Here is a 27779-nt window from a genome sequence, read left to right on the forward strand (position 1 = left end):
AGTTGTTTGTCAATTAGGATTAAACAAATTAGACATATAAAACAGCTACAGAAAAGAATGAAGCAGATCTTTGCTATCAGATATGGAATTATGACCAAAATAATTTCATTTAAAAACCACAACACAGACAGTAAGATGGAGTCACTCATGTCAAGCAGTGACTCATGTCAAGCAGTGATGTAATGCCAAGGGCATTACAGTTAAGACCAGATACCACCGAAACCAGCATGGGCTGATGGCTTCCAAAACTGATAACCCGCAAAGCCAAGACTGCCCGGAAGAACTGAGAGTTGATAATCAGTACAACTAGAAGAGACCTGCAAGGCCCAGGCCCAGGACTAACTATTCTCCTTTAAAAATGAAAGACTTCTGCAGCAAACATACTCTCTAGATGCTGACCCTTCCGTGTCTGGGTGCATTAAAAAGGCAACTGCCCCCTGAAAGCTCTGCCAGATTGATCTCTGACCACAACAGAGATGCTCCAGTGATCGAACCTAATAAGCAGTAAGCACCAAGAGCTGACCTGGATGGGACCAAGACCTCATCTCAACTCTGCACTCACAGACTGACTTAGCATCTGGTTCGTTTACTCCTTACCCCTTACTGTATCTTATTTGCTGTGTGACTTTGTACTGTGCTTTGCTTTGTGTGCCCCGTATGAAGGCAAGTTGAATGTATAGTGAAATGTCACTGAGTCTGGAACCCCAGTTTACAACTGTCACAATTACAAACATCACTGAGTCTGTAAACCCCCAGTTTACAATTATGTTAACCTTGCTTTGACTGAATAAAGCTTACTGTGGAAAGATACAACTCCAATAGGTAGGGGCCTTTATAGCATGTTCACAACGTATAATATAATAGTGTATAATTTACTCCACGACTTATTACAGACACAAATACATACATCTCATTTCTTCTATGTACATGAAATGTTTCCAGAAGTATACACAAGATTCTAGGAATAGTGATGGGTTGGGGGGCTATATAGGAGCAAGAAATTTTACTGTGTACTCCACATTTTGATTTTGAACCCCATACTATGATTTTGAGCCATGTCAATATATTACATATCCTCCCCAAATGTTTACATTTTTTTTTAATGATTTTATTTATCTGACAGAGAGAGACACAGCAAGAGAGGCAACATAAGCAGGAGGAGTGGGAGGGGGAGAAACAGGCTTCCCATGGAGCAAGGAGCCCGATGCGGGGCTCAATTCCAGGACTCTGGGATCAGGGTCTGAGCCAAAGGCAGATACTTAATGACTGAGCCACCCAAGTGCCCCAAAGGAAGAGAGTGTCCCAAGCAGACTCTGTGCTAAGCATGGAACCTGACTCGGGGCTTGATCAATATGACCCTGAGCTCAGGACCTGAGCTGAAACCAAGAGTCAGACTTTTTTTTGTTTTTTTTTGTTTGTTTGTTTTTAAAGATTTATTTATTTGACAGAGAGATAGATCACAAGCAGGCAGAGGCAGGAGAGAAAGAGGAGGAAGCAGGCTCCCTGCTGAGCAGAGAGCCCAATGTGGAGCTTGATCCCAGGACTCTGAGATCATGACCCTAGCCGAAGGCAGCAACTTAACCCACTGAGCCACCCAGGCGCCCCAAGAGTCGTTTAACCTACTATGCCACCCAAGGGCCTACCGTTTACATTTTAAAAAATTTTTTTTCATCATGATTAAGTGAATGTTATAATTCCCATCACCTATTTCACTCATGCCCCTACCCCACCCCATTCTGATAACTATCAGTTTGTTCTCTCTATATAAAGAGTCTATTTCTTGGTTTGTCTCTTTTTTCCTTTGCTCTTTTGTTTTGTTTCTTAAATTCCACACATGAGTGAGATCATATGGTATTTGTCTTTCTCTGACTGACTTATTTCAGTTAGCATTATATTCTCCAGCTCCATCCACCATTTTGCAGATGGCAAGATTTCATTTTTTTTTTTTAAAGATTCTATTTATTTATTTGATAGAGAGAAATCACAAGTAGGCAGAGAGAGAGGAGGAAGCAGGCTCCCCGCTGAGCAGAGAGCCCGATGTGGGGCTCGATCCCAGGACCCTGAGATCACGACCTGAGCCGAAGGCAGAGGCTTAACCCACTGAGCCACCCAGGCGCCCCTCATTCTTTTTTATGGTTGAGCAATGTTCCTGTGTGTATGTGTGCACGCACACACCCCACATCTTCTTTATCCATTCACCTATCTTGGGCTACTTCCATAGTTTGACTATTGTGAACAATGCTGCAATAAACACAGGGGTACATGTACCCCTTTGAATTCGTGTTTTTGTATTTTGGGAGTAAATACCTAGTAGTGAGTATTTTAAATTTTTTTTTCCTATTTTTAATTGTTTGAGGAAACTACATACTGTTTTCTAAAGTGGCTGCACCAGTTCACATTCCCAACAATGCAAGAGGGTTTCCTTTTTTTTTTTTTTTTTTTTTTGAAAGAGAGAAGTGTTTGTTTTGTTGTTTTTTAAGATTTTATTTATCAGTGAGAGAGAGCACACAGCTGGGACAGAGGCAGAGGGAGAAGCAGGCTTCCTGCCGAGCAAGGAGCCAAAGAATACGAGACTTGAACCCAGCACCCTGGGATCACGACCTGAGCTAAAGGCAGATGCTTGACAGACTGAGCCACCCACTTGGGCAGGTGTCCCAAGGGGGTTGCTTTTTTTATCCACATCTTCACCAACACTTGTTTCTTGAGTTTTTAATTTCCGCCATTCTGACAGTATAGTTTCAGTTTGCCTGAAACTTTTCCCTGATGATAAGTGATGCTGAACAAAATCTTTTTATGTGCCTGTCAGTCATCTATATGTCTTCTTTGGAGAAATGTTTATGTCTTCTACTCATTTTTCATCAGATTATCTATTTTTTCGGTGTTGAGCTGAGTAAGTTCCTCATATATTTTGTATATTAATCCTTTATTGGATATGTCATTTGCAAATATCTTCTCCCATTCCGTAGGATGCCTTTTAATTTTGATTTTTTTCCTTCACTGTACAGAAACTTTTTATTCTGATGTAGTCCTAAATAGTTTTGTTGTTGTTTTTTTAAGGTTTTATTTATTTATTTGACAGAAAGAGAGACAGCAAGAGAGGGAACACAAGCAAGGGGGAGTGGGAGAGGGAGAAGCAGTCTTCCTGCTGAGCAGGGAGCCTGACATGGGGCTCAATCCCAGGACCCTGGGACCACGACCTGAGCCAAAGGCAGATGCTTTACAATTGAGCTACACAGGTGCCCCCTAAATAGCTTATTTTTGCTTTTATTACTCTTGCCTCAGGAGATATATCTTGGAAAATTGTGTTACAACTGATGTCAGAGAAATTATTGCCTGTGCTGTCTTCAATGATTTTTATGGTTTCTGGTCTCACATTTAGGTCTTTAACTCATTTTTAGTGGGGTTTTTTCTTTTGTATATGGTAAAAAAAATATGGTCCAATTTTACTCTTTTGCATGTAATTAGCTATCCAGTTTTCCCAATACTTACTTGAAGAAGACTTTCTCCCACAGCATATTCGTTCTTCCTTTGTCAAAGATTAATTGACCATATAATTATGGGTTTATTTCTGGGTTTTCTAGTCTGCTCCACTGATCTATGTATCTACTTTTATACCAGTGCCATACTGTTTTAAGTACTACTGCTTTATAATATAACTTGAAGTCTGGAATTGTGATACTTCCAGTTAAGTTTTTCTTTTTCAGGATTGCTTTGGCTGTTTGAGGTCTTCTGGTGGTTCCATACATATTTTAGGGATATTTGTTCTAGTTCTGTGAAAAATACTATTGGTATTTTGATAGGGACGGCATTAAATCTGTAGATTATTATGGGCAGTATAGACATTTTAACAGTATTTGTTCTTCCAACCAAATGTTTATGTTTTTTTAAAAGGAGGGGAGCAGATCAGTTTTCTGTGATCTTGACAACAAAACACATTTTCTTTATTATCCACTGCTTTTGTATGCCAATTTACTTCAAACCATATATGGATATACTGTCCCCCAACCATGCCAATTCATAAACTCACTATGGCAATCTATTCCCATCAACTCTCATCTATTAACTACAGCTTCACAGTCTCTGGAACATTTTTTATTAAAAAAAAAAAAAAAAAAAAAACTCTACTCCACAGATACACATTTTCAGTTCATACATTAGTTTCTGATATGCATGACCACCTAAAGAAAAATTTTACCTTCAAGTATTATTTGCTCTAAGTAAAACATGGATCAAAAAATTTTTCAAATTCCAACTTTTAGAAATGAATGGAAATGTTTTTTCACTGGTGAATAAACTTATCAGAGTCACAATGCATTTCCCAAACAGTTTGACAAGTCTACTTGACAAAGAGACACAGAGAGACAAGGCCCAATACTGTAAACTATATTTTTTAGTGACCTGAGAGAAGTTTAACAGCATTCTAATGTGGGGTGGGTATTACTTTTAGAGCCTGAACAGAATAATAATTAATTAAATGACAGACAAAGCTCAAATGTTTATCTCCTCTTTTCTGAGATGCCTTTAAAATGAAAGTAAGAGAGTTAGAAATAAAAGAACCTAAAACCATTCAAAAAGAGGCCATCACCCACAACGGTTTCAAAGATTTCATGAAAATTCTGGAAGACAATAGCCTCAATGGCTCAGTGGGTTAAGCCTCTGACTCTTGGTTTCACCCCAGGTCGCAGTATCAGGGTGGTGAGATCCAGCCCCGCATCCAGCTCCACACTCAGTGCACAGCCTGCTTGCGTTTCTCTCTCCCTCTCCCTCTATCCCACCCCTAAAAAATTAAAAAATTAAAAAATAAAACAGGAGGAATTGAAATTTATTAAAATAATAAATTGTACTATTTTGTCAAGAACATTCTTAAGTGGAACTTGTCATTTTAGTTTTTTGTTTGATTTACTGGAAATGCACAGAGGTGAAGAACACAGTGACAACTCTAGCACAAGTTAGTGCCCCTGACTTGGTTCATGTTGAGTTTACCCACAATAGCTTTTGCAAAATCAACACATAGAAAAGGCAAGTAGCATGTTACTATTGTTATAAAATCGTTTCGATCTCACAAAGCCCCTGAAAAGCTCTAAGTGACACTCAGGAGTCCACAAACAAAGCTCTGAAAACACTGTTGCTTTCAATGTTCTCGGTCCTTCCCATTCTCATAAGTTTTAGAAACAGCTTCTCAATTTACACAGATTTATCTAATTCCGTCAGCAATCCTTTGTAGTTTCTATGTAATTTTTACACATCCTTCCCCTTTTCTCATACATCTTTCTTTAGATTTATTCTAGGTGTTTGATGCTTTTTGATGACTGTAAATGATATCTCTTTTTTGGGAGCAGGAGAGAGGGAGAGAGAGAATCTTAAGCTGGCTCCACACCCAGCGCGGAACCCAGCGGCTCAATCTCACGATGCTGAGATCATGACCTAGCCAAAACCAAGAGCTGGAGGCTTAACCGGTTGAGTCACCTAGGCACCCGAAACGTATCTTTTAATCTTAGTTTTCTGACTAACCCCTCTTCACACCATATACATAAAACAGACTTACACACAAAAGGTGGGGCACCTGGCTGGCTCAGTTGGTGGAGCATGAGACTCTTGATTAGGTCGTGAGTATGAGCCCCCTGCTGGGTACAGAACTTCTTTTTTTTAAAAAATAAAAAATTTTATTTATTTATTTTTAAATATTTTATTTACTTATTTGACAGAGAGAGAGATCACAAGTAGGCAGAGAGGCAGGCAGAGAGAGAGGAGGAAGCAGGATCCCCACTGAGCAGAGAGCCCTATGAGGGGCTCGATCCCAGGACTCTGACACAATGACCTGAGCTGAAGGCAGAGGATTAACACACTGAGCCACCCCGGAGCCGCTACCTTTTTTTTTTTTTTTTCAAAGGGGGGGTTAAAAAATACAAAAGGTAGAACAGTCAAACTTCAAGAAAACATTGAAGAGTAGTACCTTCATGATCACAGGAAATCTTTGCCTATTCCAGGGCGGTGACACTTGGATTTGTTTTTGAATGAGCACTGTTTCTGAGTGACAAAGTATTCTTACTCTAGTTTTATTCTGCTCCCTCACATATATCAAACTTATCAGGCATGTCTGTCAGCTTCTCAAGAATGGAATTTTTCCAGCCTTTATTTAACGGTCCTCCCCTCCTCCTGCTGTTCCATTGTTCCTTTTCCAACCACATTTCTCAAATATTTAAAAACAAACCAACCAACCTAGAAAGAGCAAAGATGATCCCAGTGGCGCTGAAGAGTAAGCACTATTTAAAAAAAAAAAAAAAAAGAAGTGTAAGCACTACTTAATGAGAGAGGAAGTCCCACACACATGGAATGCAGTGCCTCTGCCATTCCTGGGCACTTCTGGCAATGCACAGCCCCAGTCCAATGGTACACATTAAGAGTAGAAAAGAGAAATGCAGGAATGACACATCTAAATGTCAGTGGTGCTGAATGCAGAAATGACAAGGGTATGTGCTTGTGTACGTGCCTCTTCCTGTATTTTCAACATTTATTTATTTATTTTTTTTTTTAAAGATTTTATTTATTTATTTGACAGAGAGAGATCACAAGTAGATGGAGAGGCAGGCAGAGAGAGAGAGGGAAGCAGGCTCCCCGCTGAGCAGAGAGCCGGATGCGGGACTCGATCCCAGGATCCTGAGACCATGACCCGAGCCGAAGGCAGCGGCTTAACCCACTGAGCCACCCAGGCGCCCCTATTTTCAACATTTAAACAATAAATTAAAACTCTTTCACTATCAGAAAATAAACATATTTATTTTAAAATTTTAAAATGTAGGGGCACCTGGGTGGCTCTGTAGGTTAAGCATCTCCCTTTGGCTCAGGTTGTGGTCCCAGGGTCCTGGGATGGAGGCCCTCTTCAGGTTCCCTGCTCAGCCAGGAGTCTGCTTTTCCCTCTTCCTCTGCCCCTCCCCACTGCTTTTGTTCTCTCATGTAATCTCTCTCTCTCTCAAATAAAATCTTTAAAGTTTCAAAGATTTTTTTTTTTATTTGACACAGAGAGATCACAAGTAGGCAGAGAGGCAGGCGGAGGGGGGTGGCGGGGGGAAGCAGGCCCCCTGCTGACCAGAGAGCCCGACATGGGGCTCGATCCCAAGACCCCAGGACCATGACTCAAGCCAAAGGCAGAGGCTTTACCCCACTGAGCCACCCAGGTGCCCCAAATCTTTAAAATTTTAATGCTGGGGCTCAATCACATGACTCTGAGATCAGAACCTGAGTTAGAACCAAGAGTCAGACACCTGACTATGCCACACAAGCGCCTCTGAACTGACAATGATTCTTGAAAGAAAGAGCATTTTGCAAGAAAAATGTACCCTTAAATTAAAAACAGGTCTGCATCACATGGCACCAATAGTTAATGATACTAGTTTACTGCTACTGGAGAAAGGAGGATAAAGCAGAGTTCTCAGTGAATTTCCATCTATTCTGTCTTTGTTAGAACCAGCCATGTTGTCAGCAAGGAAAGTGATAAAAATGAAATCAAAATGGTCTTTTCCCTCTCTGTCTAATGTCCAAATTTGCAAATAAACTTCTTCCCATTCTATGTCTGATGTGTTTGCATTTCAGGAAGAAAACCCAAAATATGGAAAACCCTAAAGATGAAAGTTGCTTGCAGGGCACCTGGGTGGCTCAGTCAGTTAAGTGTCTCCCTTCAGCTCAGGTCATGATCCCAAGGTCCTGGGATCAAGCCCCACATTAGGCACCCTGCTCAGTAGGGAATATGCTTCTCTCTCTCACTCTCCCTCAAATGAATAAATAAAATCTTTTTTAAAAAAAAAGTTGCTTGCATTTTCTGATATTAAATCTAAAACCTATCAAATACCAAATTCCTATTTATACTCATGATGCAGACACATACTTACTAATGAGAATGATTTCATTTATTCACAGAGTAAAAACTACTGACTAAATAAAATAAGTCTTCAATAAACAACAAACGAGTATGTATCTCTCTACAAACTTGCATCAGGAACTTCGGTTAAATAAAATCCAAATAATGGAACTATTAGATATGCACATATTATAATCTGATGTTTCTAATTATAGTAACACTCAAATATGTTAGAGTTATTTATCTATTTCCCTAACCTTACCAATATTGGGGATCAAGAAAAGAACTCTGGTCTTCCATCCTTCAAGTAACTCCTGCTCGCTAGAAACTTCAATTTCTCCCTTTCTCATGGTTGCTATCTACTGTTCATAAACTCACATTATTCAGTGATAGTATGCACACAAAAACAACTTCCTATCCTCTGCCTAGCCCTCCAGGTAAAAGCCTGACGCTGACTCTGATAACTCACTCTCTGAGAGTCCCGAGTAACCTGTAATTCCAGACATCCAATCCTTCATTCTCATGAAAGGAGGGAGGCACATAATCTAAAATTTCACTTATGATCAGTAATAGTTGAGAAGAGATTATTCTACTATCTGTTGATGACTTTTTTTTTTTTAAGATTTTATTTATTTATTTGTCAGAGAGAGAGAGAGCGAGCACAGGCAGACAGAGTGGAAGGCAGAGGCAGAGGGAGAAGCAGGCTCCCTGTGGAGCAAGGAGCCCGATGTGGGACTCGAATCCAGGTCGCTGGGATCCGCTGGGATCATGACCTGAGCCGAAGGCAGCTGCTTAACCAACTGAACCACCCAGGCGTCCCTGTTGATGACTTTTTATTCCCTTCAAGAATAGGTACTTAAATGAAAACAATGCAAACTTCGAATTGACTGGCTGTTTTGTGCTGTGTTCCACAGCAGGCAGGAAAAAGAAAAATAAAGACACCAACCTTCAAGAATCTTACACTCTAAGATGATGCCTGTCTAGAACAATCGAGACAAATTATACATAAGCCCCAAGATTTTTAATGGCTGCTCAAGATATTTTTTCAATTGAATTAAGAAAGCTCCTCATTTTGGAGGTGAGGAAACCATGCAGCAGCAGCATGGCAGAAACCAAGGAGAGGTTCCTACTGATTGTGGTTACAGCCCGTCTTCTACAGAGCAAGAACAGAGATCATGATGATGGTGATGTCTATATTCTGGAATCCTAGCCTAAAATTTGTTTAAAGGGATAAGAAGTAAGGATTTCTCTGAGGCACCCTGCCATGAAGGGACTACTTGAACACTATGTGCATTTATGTCTTTAAGACTTACCCTACCGCTGACATCACTTTCTGAAATAGCTTCTCTGAACTTCTTAAAATGCATGGACGAGGTTAAGCAATGAGGCAGGCAGGATCCTTACCAGTGATGCTCTGAATGAGGGCCAAGTCTAACAACATGGATATAATGCTTTCTCCACCATCACTCTGTCTTCACAATAAGGACAGACTTAGAGGACAAATCATCAGGTCCAAAAGCCCTTACTGCAGGAAATATTTGAGGCCAATAATCAACAGGTACCTAAGAAAATGCTTTTAAGACATAATGAAGCATAACTTCAAAGGCTGTGATCCAGAATCCCAAGTTGGCAAACAGGAAAGAACTGGCTCTTTTTAAATGACTAACTACCTGCACCAGAGGCTGGGAAGAGGCATTAATCATCATACGCAGAATGCTGTAATTAGCAGCTTTTAAAAAGCCAAGCTTTTTGTGTTCAAGATGTGGAAAAAACTGACACTGGACCAAATACAAGTTATATCCATAAACTCAGGCACCCAATCAAGCAGGTAGGTCCCAGCGGCTACTGTACATCTAGCACGGCAGCATCATCTTTTAGTATAATAGTACAGTTTATATGTTTAACTTAGTTTTTAATGTAGTCTGTCCTGTTGACCTGAACATCTGAGTAGAAAATTATGTGAAAAAAATAAAATATCAGAGAGCCTACCCATCCAACAAGTAACTCAACAGCTTTTCTTTTATCTCTGATGCTGTTTAACACCTCCGGTCATGTACACTTCATAATTCTGTCCATCTGCAGCCATGTGGTCTGGGTTCAATCTCCCAATCTGCTATGTAAAAGTCATGAAACTGACAGGTTACTTAACCTTTTCATGCTTCAGTCTCGTCTATAAAATGGGGATAACAGGACCTACTTTATAAAGTCTGTGAGGAGTAAATAAAATACATATAAAGCAACTGGAATAACATCTGTCACAAAGGTTCGATGAATGTCAGAATTTTTAAAAGCCAAGGTTGATAAATATGGTCTAAGACTGAATACAGTATTATATATCCAGAACAGGTCCAGCATGTGACATAACAATGTTATAGTGCTTTAGAGAGTTTGCAGCATATCATCTGTTAGTAATGACTTCAGGCACTGTGCATGATGTGAGCTGCCTCTCTTCCTGCACCCCCAAAAAGCATTCCAAAGATGTTTTCATTGCTCAAGTCCTACCTAGCTCACGAACACAAAGTAAATCCCTAACTATCCAGAACCGTCCTGGTCCTGGTGACTCTCCCTCTCTGCCAGTGGAATCAGAAGGAACAAAGAGTTGCCTCCGTGCCACTGTGAAATGCTTACAATATCCAGTGAGTATTGTGGCTCACAAACTACAAAGGACCTCAGGAATGCCTCAGTCAGGTTTTCTCCTACGTTCCATATGCCACTGAGGAAATTCTGGGCACTTGATAATGTCCCTGGAGAATAAAAAGCCAGTATTCACCAAATTACCCCTCTTTGCTGCCAAAGAACAATGGGGCTTCAGTAATTTTCTCCTGTTACAGCAGAAATAGATAGGGCATGACTTCAACATTAGCAAAATGTGAAGATCACTCCAATGTGCACTTGTTTACATCAGCATGAGGGCTGGCTAGCACGGCTCTGTGCTTTGGCCAGAGACTGCCCCTAACCCCATTCAGCTGTTTGGCAATGAAAGCCACAGATGACAAATTGTGGCTCTGTACTACTCCCTCTCAACTTAGAGAACAGAACAACAAAAATTAAAAGCCCCAAATGTTTATAACGCATCATAATTCAAAAGAATTGCCAGTAAATTCACCCGATAAACTCCTTAAATTTGTAAGATGGGGACCTCATCTTAACTTATTAAGTACCTAGTAAATGCCTTAATCTAGAATATACTCAGAAAACATGTTCAACAGTGACTGAATGAATGATCCTATATTCTATGTAATTTCTGTGTTCAACACAGAGGTGTCCTAATAATTATATTTCAATATATTGTCTCAGTTTTTATGGATGATGAAAAACACATTACTAGTTTTTCCATTCCAAGCAATCTGTTAAAGGAAACATTACTTATAAACAGATTCTAAGCTATCAGGATGGTAAATTAAAAATGTACTTGCATGTTTTGGATACATTTTTAAAACCATTTGTCAGATTCTCGTTCTGGCAAGATTCTTATGACTAGCCACATTACTTCTTGAGCTTAAAATGAATCTTTATATTCTAGCTTCTTCCAATTAAGTAATAAATGCGTATGGCTCTTCAGCATTTATTATCTACGTCTTTAAGAAAATTATGAAATATGTTTTCATGTTCCATCGATTTGAACAAAAATTAGCTTACTTTCCTACTTCTTGAAATACCCCACTGGTAGATAAAATGACTGTTTCTACATTACCTGGCATGGTTATTTTTTCCAGCAAAGGACCCAAGTCACACAGCCAATTTTTTTTTTTAAAGATTTTATTTATCTGACAGAGAGAGATCACAAGTAGAGAGAGAGAGGAAGGAGCAGGCTCCCTGCCCAGCAGAGAGCCCGATGCCGGACTCAATCCCAGGACCCTGTGATCATGAACCTGAACTGAAGGCAGAGGCTTACTTAACCCACTGAGCCACCCAGGCAGCCCAACTCTAGCCAATTTAAACACAGTGTCCCCTAAAAAACCTAATAAAGTCGAAGAGCTAATAGACACATGAGAAAATGTTCAATATTACTCAGCATCAGAGAAATACAAGTTGAAACCATAATGAGATACCACCTCATACCAGAATGGCTAAAATTAACAACTCAGGGAAAACAGATGTTGGTGAGGACACAGAGAAAGGGGAACCCTCTTACACTGTTGGGTGAGAAGGCAAGCTGGTGCAGCCACTCTGGGAAACAGCAACTGCACTATTAATATTTATCCCAAGGATACAAACATAGTGATTCGAGGGGCACATGCAACCCAGTGCTTACAGCAGCAATGTCCACAATAGCCAAAGTATAGGAGAGAGCCCAGATGTCCATCAACAGATGAATAGATAAAGAAGATGTGGTATAGACACACAATGGAATATTACTCAGCCATCAAAAAGAATGAAATCTTGCCATCTGCAATGACATGGCTGGAACTAGAGGGTATCCACAAGTGAAATAAGTCAGAGAAAGACAAATACCATAAGATTTCACTCATATGTGGAATTTAAGAAACAAAACAGATGAACACAGGGGAAAGAAAGGAAAAATAAAGTAAGATAAAAACAGAAAGGGAAGCAAACCATAAGAGATTCTTAACAATAGGGAACAAACTGGGGGTTGCTGGAGGGGAGGTGGAGGAGGATGGAGTAACTGGGTGATGGGCCTTAAGGAGGACACTTGATATAATGAGCATGGGTAGTGTATGCAACTGATGAATCACTAAATTCTACCCCTCAAGCTAATGATATACTATATATTAACTAAATTTAATTTAAATAAATAATAAATAAATATTTAAAATGTTCTCAAATTTTAAAAAATTAAAAACTTCTTCAGCAATGCTGTCATGTTAACTACTGAGATCAAATTATTTCTGAAAAGATTTGGAGCACGAGGAATTCCAGTATCTCTGTCATACATTTTCTGCTTTAGAAACTCTGCATCCATTTCTGAAAAGAGAAATATGCACAAAAGTCCTGGGAACTGGGTGGGTGCGTGGGGGTGTGTGTGTGTGTGACACAAGGACCAAATCACAGCTTAAGTAAGTCTCCAAACCTGACTTAGGCCAAAAAAGACAAATTCCCAAATTCCCAATTCCCACATTGGGGGAAAGACAAGGGGCTAATTTTTGAAATAAAATTAATATACCGTATTTCTCTAGATAAACCATTTTTTAAAGATTTATTTATTTGACAGGGAAGAGATCACAAGTAAGCAGAGAGGTACGCAGAGAAAGAGGGAGAAGCAGGCTTCCCACTGAGCAGGGAGCCCAGAGGCAGGGCTTGATCCCAGGACCCTGACCAAGATCATGACCTGAGCTGAACGCAGAGGCTTAACCCACTGAGCCACCCAGTCACCCCTAGATAAACCATTTTTAAGGTAATCATGACTAGTAGAGAGGTGAATTAAGTAAAGATTATGAACAAAAGCTGAAAAACTTGCAGTAACTTGAGGCGGACAATGACAATGCCCTCCCTCGCACACAGCGCCCTGCCGTCACCCGCAGGCCACCAGGCTCGCCCCAGTCTATCTGAGGTTGAATAAATGCCAACTACTTTCTGAAGCTGACCTGACCTTGACAATCAGTAACTGCCTACCTTTTGAGTTCAAACATTTTGTTAGTCTTCCAAGATATGTATGCTTAAATGTTACCACCAGCACATTTCATAAAAGGCCACCAGCGCTCCTCCACAACCCCCAAAACTACAAACCAGGGACAGAATTTTTTCACTTTGGCTTCCCATCAAAGTACAGAGCAGAAACGAGTTAAGTAATACAAAATATAGTTTTCATCCCAGAGATCCTCCAAAGAAAGTAAAAGGCCATATATTCTACAAGGTCAAGAATCACTCGCCTGGGAACCAGATCTTGTGTTTTAGCTCTAGGATTCTAATGCCCGCCTCTATAACGTTCTAGGAACTGGAGAAAACCAGCACTTCCTGGTGGTTGCGGGACACTCTTCTGCAGGATGCGAAGAGGCATGCATGTGGATTGGGAAAGTCTGGATTCAAGCAGAGCTAAAATGGTCACTTGACTATAGAACACCTGCAGGGCTTTAATAAGGTAATCACACTATACATTTCCTAGATAAAATCCCATTATGATGCCTTTAGTAAACCAAGTTGAGCAAGATCATGAGGCAAATTTAGAAATGCTTCAAAGAAGGCTGTTCTGTGTTTTTTCTCATTGCCACGATATTACTGAATACTTCCTATCAGCCTCTAAGGTGCTCTTACCTGATATGCGTTGCAGGCAGAGATTCATACTGGCGTGACAAGAAGAGCTCCCTATGTTTTAGCTGATGCTTCTGTTTATCCGTCAAGTCGGCTTCAATTGTGGTTTCCGATTCTTCCTCAATTTCTTCTACATAAATAAAATTCAAAGAATGCATTATTACAGGGCACATTATCTATCTGGACATCAAGACAGATTAACTTTTCACTCAAAATTTTCTTCAAACCATCTTTCATTATTTTATTTTAAATTTACATATCTAACTTGTCATTTGCATTACAATCATAAAATTACATGAATTGGGGCCACAAACAAAGAGGAAGAACTCTAATTTTAAAATGGCAGATGGAACATATGCATTTATCTCCTCTTCCCCCATAAAACCACACCAAATAGCAATTAAAATGCACACACATTTCAATGACAATAAAAGTGGAAACAACGATAGAAGAATCAGCCAAAAAAAAAAGTTTTAGAGGATGGAAAGCAGATGCAAAAAAAAAAAAAAAAGGTGCAAACTTAGCCAAGAGAAGGAAGTGATAATCTATATATGTACAGACAGATGCAAGGAGAAGGCAAGCACAAAGCTTGGAAGTGACTTAGACCTCAAAGATACCAAGTATTGTGAGAAAGAGGGGTGGGCAAGAGAAAAAGCCAGCAGGAAAGGTTGAAAGTCTATCTACAATACTCTAACTAAATCCCGAATATTCTATTTAAAAAGGAGAATAGCCAGAAAGTAAAAAAATAAAAAGAATAATCGGAAAACAAGAAATAGGGTTAACACTTTTAAAATTCGATAACACACAAAAAGCTAATGGAAGGATTAGAAGGTACTGCTAAGGAAATCTCCCAGAAATTTCAACACTAAGACAAAGAAATAAGTAAGTGAAAACTGAAAGCTAAAATAAATAAAATATAATAAAAATAATTCATGAAGTTCAGAAAGACAGCAATAGGGAAAACACACTTCTTCATCTCTTTTGGTGGGGAGAGGGAGTAAGGAAAGACCTATCAAAGAAATGATTCAAGAACATTTGCCCTTACTGAGAGAGAGGCACATCCACACTGAATTTCCAGCATACTTAATTTTTTTTTAAGTGCTAACATAAGATCACAGAAGTTTACAGAAAGAAAACATAGGTCACATGCAAAGATCTAGAATCAGAGTGGAATTCTATATGAATATCAACACTATTCTAACCTAAGATGGTGGAGAAATGTTACTCAAGAGGAAAAATGATAATCAACCTAGAACTGTACTTGTAAATTATAAACTATTTATCAAGTCTGGAAACAGAGTAAGAATAATCTTTCATTCATTCAACCAAGATTTATTAGGTGCCCAAACAGGCACTATTTGAGATGCTAGAGACAAGCAGTGAGCGTAAGTTATTAGAGAAGAAACAATTCAAAGTATTTGCCCTTGAGAAACAGGGTTGGAAGCAAGGGACAGGAGACAGCAACATTTCACGAAAGTTTAAAAAAAAAAAGAAAAAAACACTGCATTTAATAATCTTTTTAAAGAAAAATATGAGGGCTCCAGGGTAGCTCAGTTGGTTGGGCAACTGCCTTCAGCTCAGGTCATGATCCTGGAGTCCCAGGATCGAGTCTCGCATCAGGCTCCATGGGGAGTCTGCTTCTCTCTCTGACCTTCTCCCCTATTATGCTCTCTCTCTCTCTCTCTCTAAAATAAAGAAATAAAATCTTTAAAAATAAAAAAATTAAAAAGTAAAGAAAAATATGAACAAGTATCATTTACAAATATAATTCTAAGTAATTTTAGACACAAAACTTTCTTAATATAATACCTCTAGGGGCTCACAGATCCTCCCTCTGCAGCCTTACCTGGCCAGGCTGGGTGGGAATAGCAGTGGGGGGGACTCAGATGGTAAGACTAGTCGAAGGGGTAGGGTGCTCTTTATGTAGGAAGAGCTTAAGTTTAGGACTCAGAGGCCTTACTTTTGGGGCGCTGATGGGCAACACACACACACACACACACAGAGGTATATTTCTGCTTCTCACTATTCTTGTAAATTCTCATTTACGGACCAAGAACCACAAATGAGATTTTATCACCTATATAATTTTCTAATTATGCAGTGTTTTTGAACTGTGTAAGGGCAATGAATGGGATTAAGTATCAGATCTTTTCTACAATACTTTCAAAATCTTAAAGCTTTCGACTGAAAATGAACCTGAAAAACTGATTTAGAAAGGCTCACTTAGGGGCCCCTGGGTGGCTCAGTGGGTTAAGCCTCTGCCTTCAGCTCAGGTCCTAGCTTCAGGGTCCTGGGATCGAGCCCCACATGAGGCTCTTTGCTCAGCAAGGAGCCTGCTTCCCCTCTCTCCCTCTGCCTGCCTCTCTGCCTACTTGCGATCTCTCTCTCTGTCAAATAAATAAATAAAATCTTAAAAAAAAAAAAAAGACTCACTTAGACTAAAGTGACTTAAAGTTCTTCGAACACTCTTTTTAATAAACTATTCAAAGAGAAACCCAACACTAAAACGGCCAGATACTTCCATAGACATTTCACCAGTGAAGATCAATGAAATTATTGGTGCATTAGCTCTATTAGCACCCGCAAAATTATACTCCTTACTTAATGAGTATTTGATAAATTGTTGTCCTGTAAAACACAACTAACTGAATTCTAATGCATACCCTACGGAACCAAAACTCCAACAAACTCTACAAATAATCGCAGCAAATCTTTGTCTCTTACACAACCTCTTGGTACAGGGTGAAAAGGACTAAAATCTCTGACATGCAACCGAGCCAAAGACAGAAATCACCAAACAGCACCTAAAACTCACCTTCAAAATTTACTAGTGTTAAATTCCATATATATATTTTCATATATTAACACAGGCTTCTGAATAGGAACAATTCCCATACCATTAACATTCTAAAAACATGAAATGACAACAGTGGCAAAACTGGCATTTAGACAATGAAAAAATTAAAAGACTTAATAGAATTATCATCATCAGAAATTTGGTACATGGTACATGTACCATTTTTAGAAATTTATAATTTTTTAAACCATTTTACCAAGCTTGATGGAACATCAAATTTGCTACCTTCCAAAAGTTATTAAAGTAAAAGTCCCATACTCTATACATACTTTATACAATGATAGGAAATAATACCAAATTTTTTACTGTACTTTCTCTACAGCTGGGATAATTTCACCACAGTTTATTAGCAAGAAGACACTGGGATACGGGAGATCAGTCTTTTCAGTAGTAGATGACAATCAGGGACTCAGGCAAAGCTTTAGAGAACTGGCATGTAACATATACAAGACCAGAGCTAGTGATGAAGAATTTAGGTACCTGCACAGTAAGGGAAAGAATGCAGGGAAGGAATAGCCGTTACTGATTCTAGTTACTTAACTGAAACTGGGTGTTTTTCAGAATAGTTCAGAATTCTCATTCTTACATATTAGTTGTGGGGGATGGAGGGGGAAAGCAGAGAGGAGGAGTCCTCCACAGGTTATTCCCAAGCTTCCCTATGTCTGTATTTTAATGGAGTATCAGCCCATGATGATGTTAGCTGGCACAGGCGGTACAAAAAAGCAGGCAGTTAAACATTTGTCTGCAGATGCTTTTAACAAGTACCCAAATGTTTGAACCAAATTATTGGATCAAAAATAGCTCAGTATTGATGCAACTCATTTGTCTAGTAAGAAAAAAAAACCTTCAAAAGAGGAATAAGGAAGTTCAATAAAATTAGAAGGATTTTTATGACAATGGAGATTTCAGGAAACTACCTGAATGAAGAGAAACAGTTTGGTAGTTTAGAGGCAAATAATAAAGAAAAATCAGTTACATGTCCATCATTAGCAATGAATAATCCAAAACTGAAATTAAAAAAGCAATTTCATTTATGATGGCACCAACAGAAAAAAATATACTTAGAAAAATATTTAACAAAGGACAAATCTTTCATACGAAAAACTATAAACACTGTTAAAGGAAATTAAAGACCTAAATAAACAGAGAAACTATGTTCACAGATTGAATGACTTATTATGGTTAACACGGCAATTCACCCCAAATTTATCTACAGATCCAGTGCAACTTCTATCAAAATTCCCACTGCCTTTTCATAAAAATTAATAAACCCTAAAATTCATATGGACATGTAAGTGACCCAGAATAGCCAAAATTGTTTTGAAAGAGAACAAATCTAAGAGGATTCATACTTCCAGCTTTTAAAGCTACAATAATCAAGATTATGTGGTATTGGCGTAAGGACAGACATATACATGAAGATTCCAGAAATAAGCCCATACATTTACGGTTAATAGATTTTGGACAAGGGTGTCAAGACAATTCACCAGAGGAATAAAATTCTACAAATGGTCCTGGGAACAGGTGGATAACAACATGCAAAGAATGAAGTTTCACCCTCACACCATGTACAAAAATTAATGCAAAATGAATCAAAGTCCTAAATTTAAGAGCTAAAGCTGGGGCGCCTGGGTGGCTCAATCAGTTAAGCGACTGACTATTGACTTCGGTTCAGGCCATGATCTCAGGGTTGTAAAATCAAGTCCAGCAGTCTCTCTCCCTCTCTCTCTGCCCCTCCTCCTGTGCTCGACGAGCACACACTCTCTTTCAGAAAAAAGAGAGAGAGCTAAAACTATTAAACTCTTAGATAAAACAGGTATAGCTTTTCACGTCCTTAGACTAGGTAATGGTTTCTTCACTATGGCACCCTAAAGCCTAAACAACCCCCCCCAAAAAATATATATATACACACACACGCGTATATAGATACGTATATACATATAAATATATATGGTAGATATATACATCATATATGTATGTATGTATATAAATTTGAATATTAAAATTTTTGTACTTAAAAGTGTACTTAAAAAGACACTATCAAGAAAGTACAGATGGGGCACCTGGTGGGCTCAGTTGGTACAGCATGTGACTCCTGATGTTGGGGTTCTGAGTCTAAGCCCCACGTTTGGCACAGAGCTTACTTAAACAGAAAAAAAAAAAGAAAGTAGAGACAACCTACAGAATGGGAAAAAAATATTTGCAAATCATGTACCAATAAGGGTCCAATATCCAGAATATATAAAGAACTCTTACAACTCAATAATAAAGAAAAAAAAACAGTAATTAAATAATGGGCAGAGGATTTCAAAAGACATTTCTCTAAGAAGATATACAAAAGGCCCGTAAGTACATGAAAAGATGTTCCACATCATTAGTCACTAGGGAAATGCAAATCAAAATTACAGTGAGGTATTTCATACCAACTAGGATGATTACAATCAAAAAGACATAACAAGCACTGGCAAAAACGTGGAAAAGTCAGAATCTTTGTGCATTGCTGGTGTAAAATGGTGCTGCTGCTCTGTTACACAGTTTGGCAGCTCCTCAGATAGCTAAACATAGTTACCACAGACTAGCATTATTCAGCCATAAAAAGGAATGAAGTGCTGATGATTCATTCTACAATATAGATAAACCTTGAGGCATTATACCAAATGAAACATCATGAAAGTGAAAGACACAAAGGGCCATATATTGTATGATTCCATTTATATGAAAAGCCCAGAATAAGCAAACCCATGGCAACAGGAAGTGAATGAGTAGTTGCTAGAGGATGGGTGGAGGGGGAAGCTGATCAGCAACTGCTAATGGGTAGGGGTTTCTTTGCAGAGTGATCAAAATGTCCTGGAATTAAATAATGGTTACGGCTAAACAAATCTGTGAATATACGAAAAGCTACTAAGTTATATACATTTTTTTGGAGAAAAAAAAAAAAAGAATTATATGGTATGTCAACTATACCAGAAAGGAAAAAAGCTAAACCTGAAAAAAAAAATGTTAAAATGCAAAAGGTCAGCAAAACCGCCATCTTCTGGTAAAGCGCCAACATGCCCAACACAACGGGACAGGAGAGGGGCCTGCTCTAAATTCTCTAGGCCTTTCAGAACACAGGGTGTTTGTTGCTCCTTCTGCCACACATGCCCATCTACAGGAAAGGTGTACTGTGACACCAAGGGAACAGGTGCTGTTCAAAAGCAGTGCCCCACAAATGCTACCATGGCAAACCGGAAAGTCCACAGCATGGCCCAGCATGCTATCGGCATTGCCGTTCAGGGCAAGATTCTCGCCAGGTGCATGAAGGTGCATTTTGAACAAAGTAAGCACTCTAAGAGCTGCATGAAGGAAAATGATCAGGAAAAGAAAAAGAGAAAGGTACTTTGGTTCAACTGAAGCCTCAGCCTGTGCCACCCAGACAAGCACACTTTGTGAGAACCAGTGGAGAGGAGCCTGAACTGCTGGAACCCATCCCCTAGGAAATCAGGGCGTGATGGTTAAAAAACAAACAAACAGAAAAAAAAAGACAAATAAAATAAAAGACCTTGCTCTGGGCCGTTAAGAAAAAAAAAAAATTAAAGAAAAAAGGAGAGAAAAGAAAAGAGAAAAAGACAAGGAATCAAACACACACAATACAAAAGCCCAAAAGAAGAATAGACAAATTTCAGTACGGTCATATAATAAAATTCTATGCAGTAGCTAAAAATGCACAAGTGAATCCAAGTACCAAGATGGATGGATCTCAAAAACTTGATGATAAGCAAAAAAGCAACCTATAGAAAGATACATATGTACAATAACATTTTCTAAAATACAAAAAGTGTTCTATAAAAATACACACATATATAGCAAAATATAAAAACATGAATGAAAAAAGCACACCAGAGCTAAGACATCAATTCACCTATGGAGAAACTAGGAAGGGAATGGGGATATACACGGCACTATAAAAATCTGAAGCAAGTATGTGAAAATATTAAGAGAAGATAAAGCTGGCTACGAGGTTCATAATTATACTACATTATTGCCTCTTTACTGCTTCCTAAAAATACTTCAAAATAAAAAGTAACTAGGACCCAACAGAAGGAAAACGCTTCTTTCTTTTGTCTGTACCTAAACTCTAATCCATGTTAAATTTTTTTTTTTCCCCTTTATGGCAACAACCACTACAGTTAATAATCATTTCTTTAACCTGTATCCTGTCTTCATCTCTATCATCTTGCAAAAATATAAATTTCTACTGGTATTCTAGCATTAATCAATTTCTGAAATATATAAGAATAAATATACATATATATAAATATACAAATAAATTTTGTTTTTGAATATTAAAAAAGGGGGAGAGCAAAGTAGAAAAGTGGGCCAGCTTGGGAGATCAAAATCAGGCAAGAACTAAGTGTCCAATGCTTCTATAGGGAAATGCATGATGGGAGCCTACGTGGCTCAGTGAGTTAAGCGGCCAACTCTTGATTTTGGCTCAGGTCATGATCTCAGGGTCCTGGGATTGAGCCTCCTGTGTGGTTCCTGCTCAGCAGGGAGTCTGCTTGAGATTCTCTCCTTCTCCCTCTCCCTTTGCCCCTCCCCCTGCTTGTGTGCTGCTCTCCCTCTAAAGTAAACAAATACATCTTTAAAAAAAGTAATGCATGAGATAAGTAAGAGAATGTTGGAGTGAATGAAAAGTTATCAGAAGTAAGAAGATCAAATGTAAACCTGGAAGAAGCCTCTGAGATGTTGGTACCTGATCCATTTAGATTTCACCAACCTCCAAGTGGCAGAGTCCCCTCCTCATTGCCACAAAGCAACACCCATAGCTTAAGATACTTGTCAAAGAATGCCTTACTCTATAGCCACGTGATTCTGAGCCCCTGTGAACAAAAATGGGTTATTTATCTTTGTACCCATGCTGTTTTACTTAAAGGATAAAAAAAGATGGGATTTCAAGAAATGTTAATAATAGGCCAGGTAAGCATTATCGGGTAACACTCAGGTTAGTGTCCACAAGGATAGATGTGCAACATTACGACTGCACAAAGTAAGCTATCAAAAAGTTACTGTTCAAAAGGGCTCCACTTTTCACAATTCTTTTAAGATCTAACAGGGTGGAGGAGACCAGGCTTCGGACCACACCTGAATTCAAATTCTAGTAACACGTGTCCAGAGTTCCGTGGCCTTGCGCAAATTATTTACTTTTTGTAATCCTCAGTTTCTTCATCTGTAAAATGTGTACACAATTCTTCCCTCTTACATTTACTGTGAGGATTAAGATAATGCACATAAATTGCTTAGCACCATGCCGAACATAGTATTAAATTAAAAAGCTGCTACTACCATTTTTAAGTGAATTTTAAACTGATCTTTGATAGTTGGGAAACAATTCCTATCTCCTCAAACAACAGTTCCTATTTAAGAAGGCAAATCATATTAAAATTAGAACAAATTTAAAATGTTTTCACTTCTTTATTTTTAGGATTTTTAATGTCATCTCTACACCCAGTGTGGGGCTCAAATTCACGACCCCAATATCAAGAGTCATATGCTCCAGTAACTGAGCCAACTAGACACCCATTTTTACTTTTTATAAACAAACAAAAACTTACCTAGACCCCACTGGTGGAGACCCTGACTGAAAAATTGTGGGGTGAATCATGCCAGTTGAGCCTCAGTAAAGAATCATTATTATAAAATACTAATTTGAAAATGTTATTCTGAAAGAACATCTATGACAGTTTCTTAGTCTCAGGATCCCTTATACTCTTAAATCCTATCAAAGACCTCAAAGAGCTTTGGCTTATATGGGTCATATCTACCAATACTGTATTAGAAATTAAAATGAAATCTTGGGATGTCTGGGTAGCTCAGTTGGTTAAGCGGCTGCCTTCAGCTCAGGTCATGATCCCAGCATCCTGGGATCAAGTCCCATATCGGGCCTGCTTCTCCCTCTGCCTCTGCGTGCCACTCTGCCTGCCTGTGCTCGCTCGCTCCTCTCTCTCTCGCTCTCTCTCTCTCTGACAAATAAATAAATAAATAAAATCTTAAAAAAAAAAAAAACGAAAGAATAAGAAAAAATGAAGAGCTCTTTAAAATACAAATTACAAACACACAACCCATCATCATGAGCTCAATGGTACCATCGCGTGTCATACAATCTCCAGAAAAACTCTGCTATATGCTCATCAGAGAATCAGTGGAAGAGTTAAATGACAGTGTAGTGTTACATTGTGCCATCCTCTAGACCTCCCTGAAAGGTACTCAGGAATGAGTGACCACTGCCAAAGAAATATTAACTGAAGTCTAACCTGAAAAGAAAAATAAAAACTGCCCAAAGAAAGAGTTTTTTTACTTTACTGGATTTAAGAAAACTCACAAATTTTATCCTCACATTGTATGATATAATGACTCATAAGTTGTTCTACAGCAAGTTAGGATCCCATCAGAAATTTAAGCTATTTCTGCTTTACATTTATTTATTCAAAGAACACTGCATCTGGCAAAGGCTGCCCAATCTTATAATATATTCAAAGTCCATCTGGAATTTTATACAGCCTTAACATGCCACCATGCATTTTTCTACTTGCTATCAATGTTTAAACTTAAGAAACAAAAGGATCAGAAGTAACCAAATTTTCCAGCACCACCAGATTACCATTCTCTCCAAATCATTACGGACACAGCAGCCAGCATCTTCCTACAACACAACTCACACTTCTCCTCTGCTCTGATTAAAAAAACAAAAATCAAAAAACAAAACCCTCAATAGCATTCAATCATCACTGGAATCAAACCTAAACTTTTGTGGCTGAAAAAATCTCCTGAAGATTAGCCTTGCCGTTTATTTCACCTATTCTTTCTTTCCTGGCAAGAAAGACAGACAGACAGACAGAAAATTTATTGATGTACCTACCAATGTGTTCTGGGGATATCTGTTTCAAAGACATAAAAGTCCTGCCCTGATATTTTAGAGATGACCCAGGATTACAGGTAAGAATATATTCCTTCACGTGTAGTAAGTATTTTAAAATTCTGTAGGGTGCTCCAACAACATGACAGTTAACTAAGACAGCCTGAAGGGCCAGAAAAAGCTTCTGTAGCTTCTGTGAAGAAACACTGCTTACGGGAGACGGAAACGAGACAGGAGGTTGGGGTGGGTCCAGACCACAGGCTGGCCCAGGCCTTATCTCTACTTGAGGTTCTGGAGACCATGGGAATTACCTACTCCTACCTTCCCATCAGGCTGACTATATCAGCAGAGAGCCTCATTACGGTGACTGGAACTGTCCTGGTTTTAAAACTGAAAGCCTTCTGCTCAGAGAACCCCTCAAGACGGTCGGTCACCCCAGCCCTCGTATTACTCAACCCACTATGACGGCTCTGGCCTACTGAAAGAAAACTCATGGACCCCTAATGGTGAAAGTTTAAAAGACGGAAAATACCAAAACTCATCAAGTACATACACCAATTAGAGTTCCTATACATTCACAAATGAAGTAAAAGTTGATTCGACCACTATGGGAAATTTTCTGGCAATATCTATTGAAGTAAATGGACACCCCCATAAACCAACAATTCTACTCCTAGGTATTTACCCCAAAAAGGAATTAGAGTTTAAGTACACCAAAAGACTTGTACAAGATGTTCCTAGCAGCTTTGTCACAGGTACCAAAAACTGGAAACCACTCAGATGTCCATCAACAGGAGAAGGAATACTACTGGGCTGGAAAAAAAAATAAGTAATAATAAGCAGTAATACCAATGGATCCTACAGACAGGGTACTGAAGGGAAAAGTCAGGCAAAGAGGGCAAATACTGGAGAAACTCCACTTAGCAAAACTAACAGATGGTAGATAGACATCAGAATAGTGACTACGTAGGAGGAAGAGAGCAGTAATGACCAGGAATGGGCATAAAGAACCTACTAGGGTTTGATCAGGTTGTAGTTAGAAATGTATACACCTATAGGAAATGTACTGACCTGCACAGCTTACCCATTCCGTTTTTTTTAAATACCTTGACTTTAAAAAAATTGTTTTAAAGAACTAGGATTTCTGTTTCCAAACAAAGGATTTAACAGGGACTAGATCTACCCTCCCACCAGAAGCAACCAAAACAATTAAAAATGAATAATTTAAAAAGAGGAAAGCAGACATGAAACATCCATTTTCTTTTTTTTTTTTTTTTAAAGATTTTTTATTTATTTATTTGTCAGACAGAGAGCGAGCGAGAGCGAGCACAGGCAGACAGAGTGGAAGGGAGAGTCAGAGGGAGAAGCAGGCTCCCCGCGGAGCAAGGAGCCCGACGCGGGACTCGATCCCAGGACGCTGGGATCATGACCTGAGCCGAAGGCAGCTGCTCAACCAACTGAGCCACCCAGGCGTCCCGAAACATCCATTTTCTTAACACTGGACCACTGGACATCAGGTAATAAAGAACAGTGATTCTTGAGAGACAGGACACAAACAAGAGATGAGCCCTAACATTACATACATACTGCCTCAAGAATTTCCAGGCAATGGTGCAAGGAGGAGAAACTGAGACAAAGCCTGGCAGAGTCCCAGAGTTAAGGAGGCAAAGCTGAAAGACCAGGAAGAACAAAGCAACCAGAATACAGAAGAGAGAGAACAGAGAAAACCTGGAGACTGCAGGGGGTGATCTTTGAGCACAGTACCTATCAATGAAAGCACATGAGGAAACTACCAGAAGCCAAGGAAAAGATCAATGCAAGAGAATCAGAGGAAACAGAGCCCAGTACTCACACGAGGCCCTAACAGATTTATTCCCAAACAGCTACTCTTGAAAAACTCATAATTGATGGTGTTTTGAGTAGAGTACACAGAAAGGTCTTGCCTAAGTAATGGGGAACATTTTAGCCCTAGACAGAGCTCAATGTCCACTAACAAATATATGTTAGGTCATAAATGAAACAACCAAAAGGATCAAACTGTTTCCACGTAACTTGAGTACATACCAGAAGTCAACACAAGATTTACAGGAATATGAAAATATTCAAGATGCAAAAAAATAAAATTTATCATGTCCGCTACACACCTAGTAGAAGGCCTAAATTAAAGACTGACCATACCAACTGTAGGCAAAGTGAAGAAACCCAAACACTCTTACACTAACTAAGGGAATATAAAATGATACAATCACGATGTCAAACTGTTCAAGGTTTCTGAAAAAGCTAAAAATACCCCTACCATATGGGTAAAGCCATTCTACTTAAACCTAAGAAAATGTACGTCTATACAAAAACTTGTAACGAGTATTCACAACAACTTTATCTGTAATTGCCAAAACCTGAAAACAAATGAAATGTCCACCAACAGATGAGTAGATAAACAAATGGTGGAACATTCATACAATGGAAAGCTACTACAAAGGAAGAAATCATCAATACTAAGATGCATACTGTGTTCATGCATTAGATGATTCAATATGGTTAAAATACCATTCTTCTCAAAATGATAGATGCTTTAACACAATCCCAATCAAAATCCCAGCAGACTTTTTTGTACAAGTTGACAAGCTGGTACTAAAAATTCAGATGGAAATGCAAAGGATCGAGACTACAGAACAGTCTAAAGAACTCCGAAAAAAAGAAGTCAAAGTTGGAAGACTAACATTACTGGTCAAGGAGTATTAGAAAGTTACAATCAAAAGCTGGTTATTGGCAAAAAGCAATAAACGGATCAAAGTAACAGAAGAGAAAGGCCAGAAACAGAGCCATACATATATGACCAACTGATTCGACAAAGGCACAAAAGCAGTGCAACGGAGAAAGGAGAGCCTCTTGACAAATGGTGGCTGGAGCAAGCAGATATGCATGCGCCCCCGGCCCCATAAGAAAAGGAACTTAGGATCCATACCTCACACTAGATATTAAAATTAACTAAAAATGGGTCATAAATGTTAAATCTAAAACTGTATAACTTCTACAATATAGGAGATGACTAAATGACAGCAAAGCATGAAAAGGAAAATTGATTCATACTTTCTGGAAGGCTCTTTGGGAACATGTATTAAAAACCTTAAAAACTGGGGGCGCCTGGGTGGCTCAGTTGGTTAAGCCACACTGCCTTCGGCTCAGGCATGTTCCTGGAGTCCCCGGATCGAGTCCCGCATCGGGATCCCAGCTCCATGGGGAGTCTGCTTCTACCTCTGACCTTCTCCTCACTCATGCTCTCTCTCACTGTCTCTCTCTCAAATAAATAAATAAAATATTTTTTAAAACCCTCAAAAACTGTATATACAGGGGCGCATGGGTGGCGCAGCCAACTAGGTGCTGGACTCTGGCTTTCAGGTCACATCAGGATCTTGGTACTGGGACCGAGCCCCACGTCAGACTCTGTGCTCAACACAGCCAGGAGTCTGCCTGAGATCCTCTCTCTCTCCACTTCTGCCCCTCCATCTCGCACTCTCTCTCTAGAATAAATAAATAAATCTTTTTAAAAAAAAAACAAACAAACAAAACTGTATATACATGCTCTCTGAAAAAATCATTCCAAAAGGTGGGGGAGGGCAATAAAAAAAAAGACCAAAAAAGGGCAAATTCATGAGAAAGTATTTACTAGGACAGTCACTGAAATATTTTTCTATTCCTTTTTCTCTGTAAACTACTAAATAATCGAAGATGATTCTACAATGCTACACTCTAAAGTTGTGAATTATGTGATGTAGGAAATATCAATACAAGAAATACGAACCATCTCACACTATAGAATATAACCTTTTTCAAAGATTTAAGCAATATGGAAACCAAAGCTCAGAAAATTTATAGTTTACCAGGGACAAAATGGAAACAAGAATCAATCACAGTGTAAAGGATTACAACATTTCTTACAGACATTTTCTGCAGTTTATTTC

The 27779-nt window shown here is 38.9% G+C and overlaps 1 protein-coding gene across 6 annotated transcripts in view; it reads right to left on the reverse strand.

Moving 5' to 3' along the window:
• Positions 1-27779, reverse strand: part of MTA3 (metastasis associated 1 family member 3) — a 212038-nt gene that overhangs the window by 94962 nt on the left and 89297 nt on the right. For all 6 annotated transcript variants that reach the window (XM_032352843.1, XM_032352842.1, XM_032352838.1 and 3 more), the window contains exon 4: positions 14069-14195. In XM_032352843.1, coding sequence (XP_032208734.1) covers positions 14069-14195 — 127 coding nt within the window. The remainder of the gene's footprint in view (positions 1-14068; positions 14196-27779) is intronic.

This window comes from Mustela erminea, chromosome 7 (assembly GCF_009829155.1).
Source record: "Mustela erminea isolate mMusErm1 chromosome 7, mMusErm1.Pri, whole genome shotgun sequence".
In the NCBI taxonomy this organism is placed as follows: domain Eukaryota; kingdom Metazoa; phylum Chordata; class Mammalia; order Carnivora; family Mustelidae; genus Mustela; species Mustela erminea.